The following is a 15,991-nucleotide window of genomic DNA, read 5'->3' as shown; positions in this document are numbered from 1 at the left end:
CTAGTAAATCTCCTCTCAACCCTTCCAAAGCTTCCAAATTCTTCCTGTAATGTGGTGACCAGAACTGCACATAATACTCCAGGTGCAGCCTTACCAGTGTCTTGTACAGCTGAAGCATGACCTTGTGGCTCTGAAACTCAATCCCCTACAATAAACACCAACACACCATATACCTTCTTAACAACCCTGTCAACCTGGGTGGCAACTTTCAGGGATTTATGCACCTGGACACCAAGATCTCTCTGTTCATCTACATTGCCAAGAATGTTACCATTAGCCCAGTGCTCTGCATTCCTGTTACTTCTTCCAAAGTGAACTACATCACACTTTTCCGCATTAAACTCCATTTGCCACCTCTCAGCCCAGCTCTGCATCTTATCTATGTCCCTCTGCAACCCACAACATCCTTCGGCACTATCCACAACTCTGCCTACTTTAATGTCATCTGCAAATTTACTAACCCATTCTTCTACTCCCACATCCAGATCATTTATAAAAATGACAAACAGCAGTGGCCCCAAAACAGATCCTTGCAGCACACCACTGGTAACTGAGCTCCAGAATGAACATTTCCCATCAACCACCACCCCCTGTCTTCTTTCAGCTAGCCACTTTCTGATCCAAACCGCTAAATTACCTTCAATCCCGAAATTCTGTATTTTGTGCAATAGCCTTCCGTGTGGAACCTTATCAGATGCCTTACTGAAGTTTATATACACCACATCAACCACCTTACCTTCATACACCGGTATCGTCACCTTCTCGAAGAACTCAATAAGATTAGTGAGGCACGACCTACCCTTCACAAAACTGTGTTGACTATCCCTAATCAAATTATTCCTTTCCAGATGATTATAAATCCTATCACATACATCCTTTTCCAACCTCACCCGCAACTGAAGTAAGGCTCACTGGCCTATAATTACCAGGATTGTCCCGACTCCCCTTCTTAAACAAGGAAACAACTTTTCTATCCTCCAGTGCTCTGACACTACTCCTGTCAACAATGATGACAAAGATTGAAGCCAAAGGCTCTGCAATCTTCTCCCTGGTTTTCCAGAGAATCTGAGGAATCCCATCCGACCCAGGGGTCTTATCTATTTTCAGATCTTCCAAAATTGCTAAACCTCTTCTTTATCATCCTCCATCCCATCTAATTTCGTAGCCTGTATCTCTGTATTAACACTAACAGGCAGAGACAAGAGGATATAGTCTCAAAACTAGGGGGAGCAGATTTAAAACTGAATTGAGAAGGAACTTCTTCACTCAAAAGATTGTGAATCTGGGGAATTTCCTGCTCAATTAGGTATTTGAGGCTTCCTCATTGAATGTTTTTGCAGCTAAGATAATTTTTTTGAAGAGTAAAGGAATTAAGGGTTATGGTGAGAGGGTGGGTAAGTGGAGCTGAAGGCGTGAAAAGATCAGCCATGATCTTATTGAATGGCAGAGCAGGCTCAAAGGGCCAGATGCTGAAAATGTGTTGCTGGAAAAACGCAGCAGGTCAGGCAGCATCCAAGGAGCATCCAAGGAGCAGGAGAATTGATGTTTCGGGCATGAACCCTTCTTCAGGAAGGATTGCATCTGCAGTCCTCACTTTCTCCTCCAAAGGGCCACATGGCCTGCTCCTGCTCCAGGTTCTTATGTTCAGACAGATTCCACTTCACTGCAACTAAGTTCCTTACTCACTGTTGCACTAAAGTCCTCTTTAACCAGCAATTTTTGTCCTTCCCAAGAACTGTATGCCCCTGGATATTCAGTTCTTATCTCCACTCACCCTGCAGTTGTGTTGCTGTAATCCAAACTATATCCTATCCATTTACAATGTATTAGTATGACTAATTAATTCACTTTAATTGTGAATGTTCAAGTTAAACTTGAAAGGGTTTTCTTTCTGCAATAGTTTCTGTGAGCTCTGATTTTTGAATTGATAACTCACAAAAGTTTTCAAAGTGAATTAGTAACTCTATAATACTTAAGAGCTATTAGAAGACAACTTAACACCATAGGATCGGTTAGCCAAAGACTTATCATCTCAAGATTAGAATCAAGAAACATAGGCCACTGAACTGACTTGATTCTACCTCCACCAATAATCTTTTTCCTGTTTGTTTGTATGTAAATGGGAGTTTATAAGAGGACTACAGTTTCAGTTAATAGTGTTATCTGCCTATATTATATATTTGGTTATCTGTTGCTGTAATCTAATTATTTATAGTTAATTTTTGTTTCGTACCGTAACCTGGTCCATGCTTTCTATAAAATATGGTCTGAAAATCAGGTAAATTGAGGTACTGTGTGTACCTTTTTTAAAAACAAACCTTAGAATTTGGTATGATTCTGAGAATAGTGGGGTTTTACAGTGCACTACCCCAGTGGGTTGTGACGCATAGAAAAAGTATGAGGTAGGAGACACTCAGTCAGAACAACATTTGACTGAGTGTCACATCTATCCAAATTGCAATCACTTGGAATTGGAGTAAAGCTCTCAACTGACTAGAATCTTAGCCAATACAAATAGAGATGATTTGTTGGAGGCCAATGATTTCAGTCCCAGTGCATTGCATCTTCAGGATAGTGTACTAGGTCCGACTATCTATTATTGCTTAATTAATGACCCGCCCTCCATCATTGGGTCAGAGGTGGGGACATTCACTGCTGATTTACACATTTGTGATTCCTCAGACACTGAGGCAGACCTTATCTACGTGCAATAAGGCTTAGGAACATGAGTAGGACATTCAGCCTGTCAAGGCTGCTCCATCATAATTTAATATGACCACGGCTGGTCGAACACTTCAATGCTTTTACCCCGCATATAATTAAGAATTAAGAATTTATCAACCTGCACTTGAAATATACCAAGAGACTTCATTAGCACTTTGGTACAGAGAATTCCAAAGACTCACCATCCTCTGTTAAAGAAATTCTATTTATCTCAGTCCTAATTGGTATCCCTCTTATTTTTTAATTGTGCCTCCTCGTTCCAGATTCCCCCAAACACGAAACACCTTAACTCCATGAACGCTGTGCTAAGACTTTTTTTTCTCATATTTGGCTTGGAGCGGAGAGCTGAAGGTAATGTGACGGAGTGTCACATCTATCCAAATTGAAATCAATTGGACTGTGTCCAACTGCAACTCTTGTTAGACCGCATGACACTCTGGAGTCGCAGATGGACTCACTGTGGAGCATCCGTGATGCTGAGGAGGTCGTGGATAGCACGTTTAGCAAATTGATCACACCGCAGATGAGGATTGCTGAGGGAGAAAGAGAATGGGTCACGAAAAGGCAGAGAAAGAGGAGGAAGGCAGTGTAGGTGTCCCCTGCGGTCATCTCTCTTCAAAACAGGTATACCGTTTTGGATACTGTTGGGGGTGATGGCTCACCAGGGAAGGCAGCAGTTGCCAGGTCCATGGCACTGTGGCTGGCTCTGCTGTACAGAAGGGCAGAAAAGAGTGGAAGGGCTATAATCATAGGGGATTCAATTGTAAGGAGAATAGATAAGCGGTTCTGTGGTTGAAAACAAGACTCCCAAATGGCATGTTGCCTCCCAGGTGCACAGGTCAGGAATGTCTCAGATCGGCTACAGAACATTCTGAAGGGGACGGTGAACAGCCAGCTGTTGTGGTGCATATGGGCACCAATGATATCAGTAAAAAAGCAGGACCTGTTCCTCCAAGCAGACCTTAGGGAGTTAAGAGCCAAGTTAAAAAGTAGGACCGAAAAAGTAGTAATTCTAGGATTGCTACCAGTGCCACGTGCTAGTCAGAGTAGAATGACAGAAAAGGCAGGATGAATGCATGTGTTGAGAGATGGTGCAGGAGGAAGGGGTTCAGATTTTTGGGACAATGAGATCAGTTTTGGGGGAGGTGGGACTACTTCAAATGGAATAGTCTGCACCTGGTCCGGACTGGAACTAATGTCCAAGAGGGTGCTTTTCCAAATGCTGTTGGCGATGGTTTAAAGTAATGTGGCAGGGGAAATGGGAATCAAATGAGGAGGTTAATAGACAATAAGGAGGTAGTAACTAAAACCTGTAAGGAACAAGTTAATGAAGTCAGTATGACTAAGGGGAAGAGGAAGCAGGGAACAGATGATGAACGCAAAGAGACTGGTGGTCTGAGGTGCATTTGTTTTAATGCAAGAACCCTACTAGAGGAGGTAGCTACTAGAAAAGGTGCAAATCTTGACCTACTCTTGGGAAATAAGGTAGGTTAGGTCATTGAGATGTCAGTGGGGGAGCACTTTGGAGTCACCGACCATAATTCTATTAGTTTTAAAGTAGTGATGGAAAAGAATACACTAGATTTAAAATTTGAAGGTCTAAATTGGATGATGGCTCATTTTTATGGTATTAGACAAGAACTTCCAAAAGCTTTTTGGGTACAGATGTTCGCAGGTAAAGGGAGGGCTGGAAAATGGGAAGCCTTCTGAAATGGGATAACGAGAGTCCAGAGACAGTATATTCCTGTTAGGGTGAAAGGAAAGGCTGGTAGGTGTAAGGAGTAAAACATAGAACATAGAACATACAGCGAACTGCCTTTATTCCTGATGAAGGGCTTTTGCCCAAAACGTCGATTTCGAAGCTCCTTGGATGCTGCCTGAACTACTGTGCTCTTCCAGCACCACTAATCCAGAAAATAGAACATACAGCGCAGAACAGGCCCTTCGGCCCTCGATGTTGCGCCCTCCTATGAACTATTCTCAGCTCATCCCCCTACACTATCCCAAAATCATCCATGTGCTTATCTAAGGATTGTTTAAATCTCCCTAAAGTGGCTGAGTTGACTACGTTAGCAGGTAGGGCATTCCATCCCCTTACCACTCTCTGCCTAAAGAGCCTGTCTCTGACATCTGTCTTAAATCTATCACCCCTCAATTTGTAATTATATCCCCTCGTACAAGCTGACATCATCATCCTAGGAAAAAGACTTTCACTTAAGATCTTCCCTCCAGACTAGGCAACATCCTCCTAAATCTCCTCTGCACCTTTTCCAATGCTTCCACGTCCTTCCCAAAATATGGGGACCAGAACTGTACACAATATTCCAAGTGTGGCCGCACCAGCGTTTTGTATAGTTGCAGCATGTTATTGTGGCTCCGGAACTCAATCCCGATACCAATGAAACCTAACACACCGTATGCCTTCTTAACAGCACTATCCACCTGGATGGCAACTTTCAGGGATCTATGTACATGGACTCCAAGATCCCTCTGCACATCCACACTACCAAGAATCTTTCCATTGACCCAGTACTCTGCCTTCCTGTTATTCTTCCCAAAGTGAATCACCTCACATTTAGCTGCATTGAACTTCGTTTGCCACCTCTCTGCCCAATTCTGCAATTTATCCAAGTCCCCCTGCGACCTGTAACATTCTTCCAAATTGTCCACTACTCCACCGACTTTAGTGTCATCTGCAAATTTACTAACCCATCCACCTATGCCTGCATCTAAGTCATTTATAAAAATGGCAAACAGCAGTGGTCCCAAAACAGATCCTTGTGGCACACCACCAGTAACCAGACTCCAGGCTGAATAATTTCCATCAACCATCACTCGCAGCCTTCTTTCAGAAAGCCAGTTTCTAATCCAAACTGCTAAATCACCCTCAATTCCCTGCCTCTGCATTTTCTCCAGCAGCCTACTATGTGGGACCTTATCAAAGGCTTTACTGAAATCCATGTATATCACACCAACTGCCCTACCCTCATCTAATGCTTGGTCACCTTCTCAAAAAACTCAGTGAAGTTTGTGAGACATGACCTGCCCTTGACGAAATCATGTTGACTATCTCCAATCAAATTGTTGCTTGCTAGATGATTATAAATCTTATCTCTTATAATCCTTTCCAAAACATCTGCAACAACAGAAGTAAGGCTCACTGGTCTACAATTACCTGGGTCATCTCTACCGCCCTTCTTGAACAAGGGCACAATATTTGCAATCCTTCAGTCCTCTGGTACTCTGTAGGCAATGACAACTCAAATATCAAAGCCAAGGGCTCTGCTATCTCCTTCCTAGCTTCCCAGAGAATCCTCAGATAAATCCCATCTGGTCCAGGGGACTTGTCTACTTTCACTCCTTCCAGATTTGAGAACACCTGTTCGTAACTAACCTCGATCCTTTCTAGTCTAATATCTCGTACCTCATTCTTCTCCTCTACAATATTCTCCTTTTCCTGAGTGAAAACTGATGAGAAATGTTCGTTTAGCACCTCTCCAATCTCCACAGGGTCCACACTTAACTTCCCACTTCTGTCTTTGATTGGCCCTATTCCTACCCTAATCATCCTTTTATTCCTCACATACCTATAGAAAGCTTTAGGTTTCTCCTTTACTCTATTTGCTAAAGACTGCTCGTGTCCTCTCTTTGCTCTTCTTGACTCTCTCTTTAAATGCTTCCTAGCTGATCTGTAACTCTCCATCACCTCATCTGAACCATCTTGCCTCAACAACACATAAGCCTCCTTCTTCTTCATAACAAGAGATGCAATTTCTGTAGTAACCACGGTTCCCTTATCACTTCCTCCCTGTCTGTCAGGGACATACCTATCAAGGACACCCAATATCTGTTCCTTAAACCAGCTCCACATTTCCATTGTCTGTAGCCCCAGCATTTTGCTACCCCATTCAATGCATCCTAATTCTTGCCTAATCGTATTATAATTGCCCTTGCCCCATCGATAACTCTTGACCTGTTTCCATCGCTAAACTAAACGTAACTAAGTTATAGTTATAAATTATGGAATCCTGGATGATTAAAGAAATTGAGGGTTTGACTAAGAAAAAGAAGGAAGCATGTGTCATGGATATACAGTAGAGATTGAGTGAATCCTTAGAAAAGTATAAAGGAGTATACTGAAGAGGGCAAAAAGGGAACGTGAGATAGCTTTGGCAAATAAGGTAATGGAGAATCCAAAGGGTTTTTACAAATATATTAAGGACAAAAGGGTAACTAGGGAGAGAATAGGGCCCCTCAAAGATCAGCAAGGCGGCCTTTGTTTGGAGCCACAGGAGATGGTGGAGATACAAAGCAAGTATTTTGCATCAGTGTTTACTGTGGAGAAGGACATGGAAGATATAGAATGTAGGGAAATGGATGATGACGTTGAAAAATGTCCATATTACAGAGGAGGAAGTGCTGGATGTCTTGAAATGCATAAAAGTGGATACATCTCCAGGATCTGATCAGATGTACCCTAGAGGTCTATGGGAGCGAGGGAAGTGATTGCCGGGCCCCTTACTGAGATATTTGTATCATCGATAGTCACAGGTGAGGTACCGGAAGACGAGTTTGGCTAACACGGTACCACTATTTAAGAAAGGTGGTAAGGACAAGCCACAGAACTATAGACCAGTGAGCCTGTCATCGGTGGTGGGCAAGTTGTTGGAGGGAGTCCTGAGGGACAGGATGTACATGTATTTGGAAAGGCAAGGAATGATTAGGGATAATCAACATGGCTTTGTGCATGGGGATTCATGTCTCACAAACTTGATTGAGTATTTTGAAGAAGTAACAAAGAGAATTGATGAGGGCAGAGCGGTAGACATGATCGATATGGACTTCAGTAAGGCATTCGACAAGGTTCCCCATGGGAGACTGGTTAGCAAGATTAGATCTCATGGAATACAGGGAGAATTAGCCATTTGGATACAGAACTGACTAAAAGGTAGAAGACAGAAGGTGGTGGTGGAGGGTTGTTTTTCAGACTGGAGGCCTGTGACCAGTGGAGTGCCACAAGGATCGGTACCATAAGGATCCACTACTTTTTGTCATTTGGATGTAAGCATAAGGGGTATAATTAGTAAGTTTGTAAATGACACCAAAAGTGGAGGTGTAGTGGACAGCGAAGAAGATTACCTCAGATTACCACAGAATCTTGATCAGGTGGGCTAATGGGCTGAGGAGTGGCAGGTGGAGTTTAATTTAGAAAAATGCGAAGTGCTGCATTTTGGGAAAGCAAATCATATACACTTATACTCTTAATGGTAAGGTCCTAGGGAGTGCTGTTGAGCAAAGAGACCTTGGAGTGCAGGTTCATAGCTCCTTGAATGTGGAGTCACATGTAGATAGGATAGTGAAGAAGACATTTGGTATGCTTTCCTTTATTGGTCACAGTATTGAGTACAGGAGTTGGGAGGTCATGGTGTGACTGTACAGGACACTGGTTAGGCCACTGTTGGAATATTGCGTGCAATTCTGGTATTCTTCCTATCCGAAGGATGTTGTGAAACTTAAAAGGGTTCAGAAAGGATGTTGCCAGGGTTAGAGCATTTGAGCTATAGGGAGAGGCTGAATAGCCTGGGGATGTTTTCCCTGGAGCATTGGCAGCTGAGGGCTGACCTTATAGAGGTTTATAAAATCATGAGGGGCGTGGATAGGATAAATAGACAAACACTTTTCCCTGGGGTGGGGGAGTCCAGAACTAGAGAGCATAGTTTGACGGTGAGAGGGGAAAGAAGTAAAAGAGACCTAAGGGGCAACTTCTTCTTGCAGATGGTTGTATGTGTATGGAATGAGCTGCCAGAGGAAGTGGTGGAGCTTGGCACAATTGGAACATTTAAAAGACATCTGGATGGATATATGAATAAGGAACAGATTATGGAAAGATGTAGGAGCATCATGGTGGTGGTAATGGGAGATTTTAATTTTCCCAACATTGACTTGGATTCACTTAGTGTTAGAGGTCTGGATGGAGCAGAATTTTTAAGGAGCACACAGGACAGTTTCTAGAGCAGTCTATAAATAGTCCAATTCGGGAAAGGGCAGATCTGGACCTGGTGTTGGAGTATAAGCCCAGCCAGGTGGTTAAAGTTTCAGTAGGGGATTTCTTTGGGAATAGTGATCACAATTTTGTAAGTTTTAGAATACTCCTGGACAAAGAGGAGAGTGGTCCTAAAGGAAGACCATAAGACATAGGAGTGGAAATAAGGCCATTCGGCCCATCAAGTCCACTCCGCCATTTAATCATGGCTGATGGGCATTTCAACTCCACTTACTTGCATTCTCCCCGTAGCCCTTAATTCCTTGTGAGATCAAAAATTTATCAATCTCTGCCTTGAAGACATTTAATGTCTTGGCCTCAACTATGTTCTGTGGCAATGAATTCCACAGGCCCAGCACTCTCTGGCTGAAGAAATGTCTCCTCATTTCCATTCTAAATTGACCCCCTCTAATTCTAAGGCTGTGGCCACGAGTCCTAGTCTCCCTGCCTACCGGAAACAAATTCCCAGCGTCCATGCATTATCTTGTAAGTTTCTATTAGATCTCCCCTCAACCTTCTAAACACGAATGAATACAATCCCAGGATCCTCAGCCATTCATCGTATGTTAGGCCTACCATTCCAGGGATCATCCATGTGAATCTCCGCTGGATATGCTCCAATGCCTGTGTGTCCTTCCTGAGGTGTGGGGGCCCAAAATTGAACATAGTATTCTAAATGGGGCCTAGCTAGAGTTTTATAACATCTCAGAAGCATATCGCTGCTTTTATATTCCAAACCTCTTGAGTTAAATGACAACATTACATTTGCTTTCTTAACCACTGACTCAACCTGCAAGTCAACCTTTAGAGAATCTTGGACTAGCACTCCCAGATCTCTTTGTACGTTGGCTTTATGAATTTTCTCACTATTTAGAAAATAATCCATGCCTGTATTCTTTTTTCCAAAGTGCAAGACCTCATCAGCCATTTCCTGGACCACTCTCCTAACTGTCTATATGTATCTGCAGCCTCCCCACCACCTCAGTACGACCTGTCTGTCCGCCTAAGTTCGTATCATTGGCGAACTTCGCTAGAATACCTCCAGTCCCTTCATCCAGATCATTAATATATGAAGTGAACAGCTGTGGGCCCCAACACTGAGGCTTTTAAACAGAGGTTGATTAGAGTGCAGGAGAGACATGCTCCTGTGAAAATGAGTGATAGAAATGGCAAGATAAGGGAAGAAAGAATGACCAGTGAAATTGTGAGACTAGCTAAGAAGAAGAAGGAAGCATTCATAAGGTCTAGACGACTGAAGACAGACGAAGCTTTGGAGCATTATCGGGAATGTAGGACCAATCTGAAAGGAGGAATTAAGAGAGCTAAAAGGGGTCATGAGATATCTTTAGCAAACAGTGTTAAGAAAAATCCCAAAGCCTTTTATTCATATATAAGGAGCAAGAGAGTAACTAGAGAAAGGGTTGGTCCACTCAAGGACAAAGCAGGAAAGTTATGCATGGAGTCAGAGAAAATGAGTAAGATTCTTAACGAGTACTTTGCATTGGTATTTACCAAGGAGAGGGACATGATGGATGTTGAGGTTAGGGATAGATCTTTGAGTGCTCCAAGTCAAATCGGCATAAGGAAAAAGTATTGTGTATTCTAAAAGGCATTAAAGTAGACAAGGCCCCAGAATCAGATGGGACCTATCCCAGGTGACTGACGGAAGTGAGAGAGGAAATAGCTGCGGCCTCAACAGATATCTTTGCATCATCCTTGCACTGGAGAATTGCTAATATTGTCTCCTTGTTTAAGAAGGGGAGCAGGGATATTCCAAATAATTATAGAGCCTGACGTCAGTGGTAGGGAAGCTGCTGGAGAAGATACTGAAGGATAGGATCTATTCCCATTTGGAAGAAAATGGGCTTATCAGTGATAGGCAACATTGTTTTGTACAGAGAAAGTCATGTCTTACTAACTTAATAGAATTCTTTGAGGAAGTGACAAAGTTAATTGATGAGTGAAGGGCTGTAGATGTCATATACATGGACTTTAGTAAGGTGTTTAATGAGGTTCTCCATGATAGGCTGATGAAGAAAGTAAAGTCGCATAGGGTCCACAGTGTGCTAGCTAGATGGATAAAGAACTGGCTAGGCAACAGGGAAGAGAGTAGTCATGGAAGGGAGTTTCTCAAAATGGAGAACTGTGACCAGTGGTGTTCCACTAGGATCTGTGCTGGGACCACTGTTGTTTGTGAAATACATAAATGATTTGGAAGAAGGTATATGTGATCTAATTAGCAAGTTTGCAGATATCACTAAGATTGGTGGAGTAGCAGATAGTGAAGGGGACTGTCAGAGAATAACGCAGAATATTGATAGATTGGAGAGTTGGGCAAAGAAATGGCAGATGGAGTTCAATCCGGGCAAATGCAAGGTGATGCATTTTGGGAGATCCAATTCAAGAGCTCACTATACGGTAAATGGAAAAGTCCTTGGGAAAATTGGTGTACGAGAGATTTGGGTGTTCAGGTCCATTGTTCTCTGAAGGTGACCACGCAGGTCAATAGAATAGTCAAGAAGACATACGGTATGCTTTCCTTCATCAGACGGGGTATTGAGTACAAGAGTTGGCAGGTCGCATTACAGTTGTATAAGACTTTGGTTTGGCCACATTTGGAATACTGCATACAGTTCTGGTCGCCACATTACCGAAAGGATGTGGATGCTTCGGAGAGGGTGCAGAGGAGGTTCACCAGGATGTTGCCGGGTACGGAGGGTGCCGGCTATGAAGAGAGGTTGAGTAGATTAGAATTATTTTCATTAGAAAAAAATGGAGATTGAGGGAAGACCTGATTGGGGTCTACAAAGTCATGAGAGGCATAGACCAGGTGGATAGCAAAGAAGCTTTTTCCCAGAGTGGAGAACTCAATTACTAGGGCTCAAGAGTTCAAAGTGAGTGGGGAAAAGTTTTGGGGAGATACGTATGGCAAGGTTTTTACGCAGAGGGTGTTGGATGCCTGGAATGCATTGCCAACGAAGGTGGTAGAGACAGGCACGATAGTGTCACTTAAGATGAATCTAGACAGGTACATGAATGGGTAGGGAACAGAGGGATACAGACCCTTAGAAAATAGGCGCCAGGTTTAGATAGAGGATCTGGATCGGTGCAGAGTTGGAGGGCCGAAGGACCTATCCCTGTGCTGTAATTTTCTTTGTTCTTTGCAATCTTTTGACGTTGAACAGCAACTTGTTTAAAAAAGAAAGAACAAATAATCTGATATTAGCTTTGAGGTTAGGCCTGCAAGTTAATTTGCAGGTTGACTTTTTTCAAATAATGCTCTAGATGTTTTGGTTCTGGAGAAACAGATGCTTAAACAGATGGCATATGAATGTTAACTGGGGCCTCATAGGGAGACAAAAGAAGCAAAACCAAAGTTTGAAATGGTTTTTGAACGGTGACTCACAAGGACTGTGCCTGCAAAAGCTACAGAATAGAGGTTTGATTGCAGCCTGATTGCCCTCCCAATATTAACTTAAAGTTCAGCGTATAGAATTATCTAAATTCCTTAATGCTAATTTATTAGTTGCACTTACAATTTCAGTATGTCTACATATATTATGTGTAATGGCAGTTACTTGAAAAGCCTTTGATTATGGTGGGTAGACAGGCAGGAGGCTGGAGGGACACAGCAAGCCAGGCAGCATCAGGAGGTGGATAAGTCGACGTTTCAGGTGTAACCCTTCTTTAGGAACCATCTTTGATTATGATGGGATCAACTTTCCCTTCTACACTTTACTAAATAACATATTTTCTCTTTCCCACTAAGACTTCTGTGAAGCATCTTATATGGTTGCCATGTGTATCAAGGCCATGATTCTAACTCTAGAATTGCTGCCTCAATTAACAATTCTTTTCAGCCATCTTATGTCAGCTAAAAACCACAAGCAGTCATTTTATGCTACCTTCAGTCATGGACAATTCCAAAGAGTCAATTTTGAGAGTAATTGAATATTTTAATTTTACTGTGTTTCGAATACAGGGATAGGGAGGCTGAGTTAATTTAGCTGACCGTATTCATGTTGTAATGCTAACTCTATTTCTCATCCACCCAATGCTGTCAGATCTGCTGAGTTTCTCCAGCCTTTTCACTTTGTTTCAGAATTCCATTGTCTGCAGTATTTTGCTTTTATCCCTCTTAAATATTTTATAGGTATCAATGAGATCATGTTTCATTCTTCAAAACCATAGTGATCTACAGCACAGAAAAATGCCGTTTAACCCATTAATCTGCAACTCTCAAAAACAAGCACCTAATTTGCCCAATTTCTCAAGTAACGTTTTTGCCACCTGTCTGTGAAGCAATGGCCATCTCCAACAAGAGAATGTAACGACCACCTTTTGATATTCAACAGCATTACCATCACCACATCACCAACTATCAACATCCTGAGGGTTGCCATTGAGCAGAAACTGAACTAGACCAGCCATTCAAATTCTTTTGTTATGAGAGCAGATCAAGCACTTGGAATTCTGTGGCAAGTAACTCACCTCCTGTCTCCAAGTCTGCCCACCATCTGAAGTTAGATCAGGAAAATAGAGTCATAGAGTTTTCACAGCATGGAAAGAGGCCCCTCATCCCCTCATCCCTACTTGTCTGGATGTTTGCAGCTCCAATAGCATTTCTGTTATTTTAATATTCTAGCAGATTACAAGCATTGTAGATTGATTTTTGTTTTTATTGTTTAATTGAAGCCAAGGGGTCACACAAATGTTATATTTGCGTGATGAATATCTGAGAATAACTTCTAATTGTTCTGTTTCCCTTAGGTGATGAAAGCAGTGGTGAAGAAAGTGGAAGTGGCTGTTTTGGGTTGGATTGTCAGTCGGAGTTTGAGTTCATGAGTACAGATGCTCCTATGGTCTTTGGCCCCGTGGAACCCAAGAAAATTGCTCCCAAAGATACTGCTCACTGCATTAGACTCTCTCTACAAGTTCTACTTATGAGTTGTTTGATAATAATCTTAGAGCAACAGTTGCGGTAATCTCACAAGTTGCTGAGAAGAGTCTTTGCACATGGCTATTTTTTAAAATTACTCTGACTTATATCATTGTGACTTTGACTTTAATTTCAGTGTTTCTTTTAATGTCTCAATAATGATGCATGGTTGCTGCTTTATTTGTTTTCAGATTGCCATTGGCACCACTGAATCTTGTCGTTGTGCTTAAGTGAACACAGGACTTTCTCACTTTAACATATGAATTTCAAAGTAAACGCAGGCCTGCAGTTAGTGAATCTTTAATGCATTTTTTAAACTCATTCTCATTTTACTTTGTTGAAGATATCAGGATCTTGTGTAAGAAAATATATCAATGGACTCTAATGCACCCCACCCCCAAAGGGGCCAATGGGAGGCACTTAATTAGCCAGGAGGGTTGCAGATGGGAACCCCACTGCCTCTGTCCTCCACACGCAATTAATATCTGTTTGAGGGTTTCAACCTGCAGCCACTTGTGTTTGAACAGAAGCTGACAGGGCACTTGCCATGCAGGGAGACCAAGCAAATTGTATCAACTTTGTTAGAGAGCTTTTCAGCAGGGAGTGGTGAGGGGTGTTCCCTTCACTGAAAGTTGGTGCCTGTACAAGCAACATCTAACATTAAGAAGGGGAAGGGCTACCAATTCCACTCCCTACCCTTTCTTCCAACTTCCCTTTCTACCAACTTCACTTTCCACCGCACCCAGCAACCTTCACTCACTTTGATTTGTGATCCCTTGGTATTCTAGACATCTAATAGATGCATTGCTGCCAGTGGTTCTGACAGCAGTAACAAGCTGCTAGCCTCTGAATGGCCGACCACTTAAGTGGACTCCCCAAAGAAGATGACATGGGACTTCTACCAATTCTCCAATTGTTGGACAAAAGCCTGTCACCAAGATTAAATTCTACCCTCTGCATTTCATGATGAGGATCTGCACAAAAGCAATCATAGACATCATGAAATTATTTGGAATAATGCTGCACCTATCAATGCACAAACATACCTGTTATTTAGTTGAGAAATCTGCTAGACACTCAGTATAAGTTTGTAATTTATTTTGGTTCTACATATTTGCAGAATGATTAGAGCTGAGATTAGTGAGCCCTTTAATAAAGCAAGACATTGGAACCTTTAAGAGGTGATCTTAGAAGTGTTGGAAAGAGACTGCAGCACAAGCACAAGAATTTGGCCATATGTTAACAGTGCTTGTTGACATGTAGAGAAATTGAATTTTATATAAGAGAAATCTCAAAGTTAATTCTGGCATGTGTTGTGTTTTGCCATCTGCCTGAGTTACTTTTTGCAGTTTGAAGGCCAGTAGCATCTTCCTGGGATTTATTTTTAGCTGCAGAGTCTGAATGCAAATATAAATTTTGTTTTGATTCCTGCTTTCATTATAATATTGAATTTATCTTTATATCAAAATTTTAAATACTTGTAATTGCTAGCTCAGGGTCAATACGTTGTTTTCTAAAATTCTGTTCAGTAATCTCAACAGTTTTTTTTCAGTCAACAGAAGACTAATGGTACACATTTGCTGTTGATAAATTATCCTTTGGAGTTTCCTATCTGTAGCAAGTAGTTATTAAGTTTGAAATAGATTTTTTTCTGAGAGAATAGATTGTACATAGCTGAGACACTGCTGAGTGCATAGCTCAACTATCTGAAGGTGTTGAGGTTTGCTGTTCCTTTTAGTTAGACAAGGTAGAATTTAATTCTGGCTTTCTGGAAGGGAAGGGATGATTGTGTCTAAAATATCCATTCATTGGCTGAAATTCAGCTAAAGACCAGCAAAATAATGACATGGTTCTGAGGGACAGCCAACTGTCAAAATGCCTGCTGTGTCATATGCTATCACTTAAGACAGACTATTGAATTCTACTTTCATTCATCTTGCAAAAGCCTATTATAATTCCAGGATTTATATTTTATTGTTGAGACTAATCATTTAACTGATTTTATTGAATTGTTAGTTCATTTTTAAGCAAAGTACAAAATATCCTGATGTAAGTTGTGAAACATTTATAGTGATTGGCCTTTTGACGATGTTACAAAACATGTATGGTGGGAAATGTCAGCACTGAATGCAAAACATTCTTGAGTAAATGTGTGAATGTTAAATTTGGTTATTTGTGTTATACTAAAATCGGAACATCTGGAATCTGCATAGCTTTCATCTCGACCCCCCCCATTTAGAATTGCTTTCAAATTGAAAAATCGGTTTAAATTTCTTACATGAGGA

General features: G+C 41.7%; 1 protein-coding gene across 1 annotated transcript in view; it reads left to right on the top strand.

Annotated features, from left to right (window-relative positions):
* The window catches only part of LOC122561984 (glypican-6-like), a 129,182-nt gene extending 113,312 nt beyond the window's left edge, over nucleotides 1–15,870 (top strand). The window contains exon 6 of the mRNA XM_043714333.1: nucleotides 13,538–15,870. Within this exon, the coding sequence (XP_043570268.1) occupies nucleotides 13,538–13,752 (215 nt within the window). The 3' untranslated portion in view covers nucleotides 13,753–15,870. The remainder of the gene's footprint in view (nucleotides 1–13,537) is intronic.
* The last annotated feature ends 121 nt before the right edge of the window (nucleotides 15,871–15,991 follow it).

The sequence above is a fragment of the Chiloscyllium plagiosum genome, chromosome 24, assembly GCF_004010195.1.
Source record: "Chiloscyllium plagiosum isolate BGI_BamShark_2017 chromosome 24, ASM401019v2, whole genome shotgun sequence".
NCBI classification, from domain to species: domain Eukaryota; kingdom Metazoa; phylum Chordata; class Chondrichthyes; order Orectolobiformes; family Hemiscylliidae; genus Chiloscyllium; species Chiloscyllium plagiosum.
This window is presented reverse-complemented; position numbering and strand designations above follow the sequence as displayed.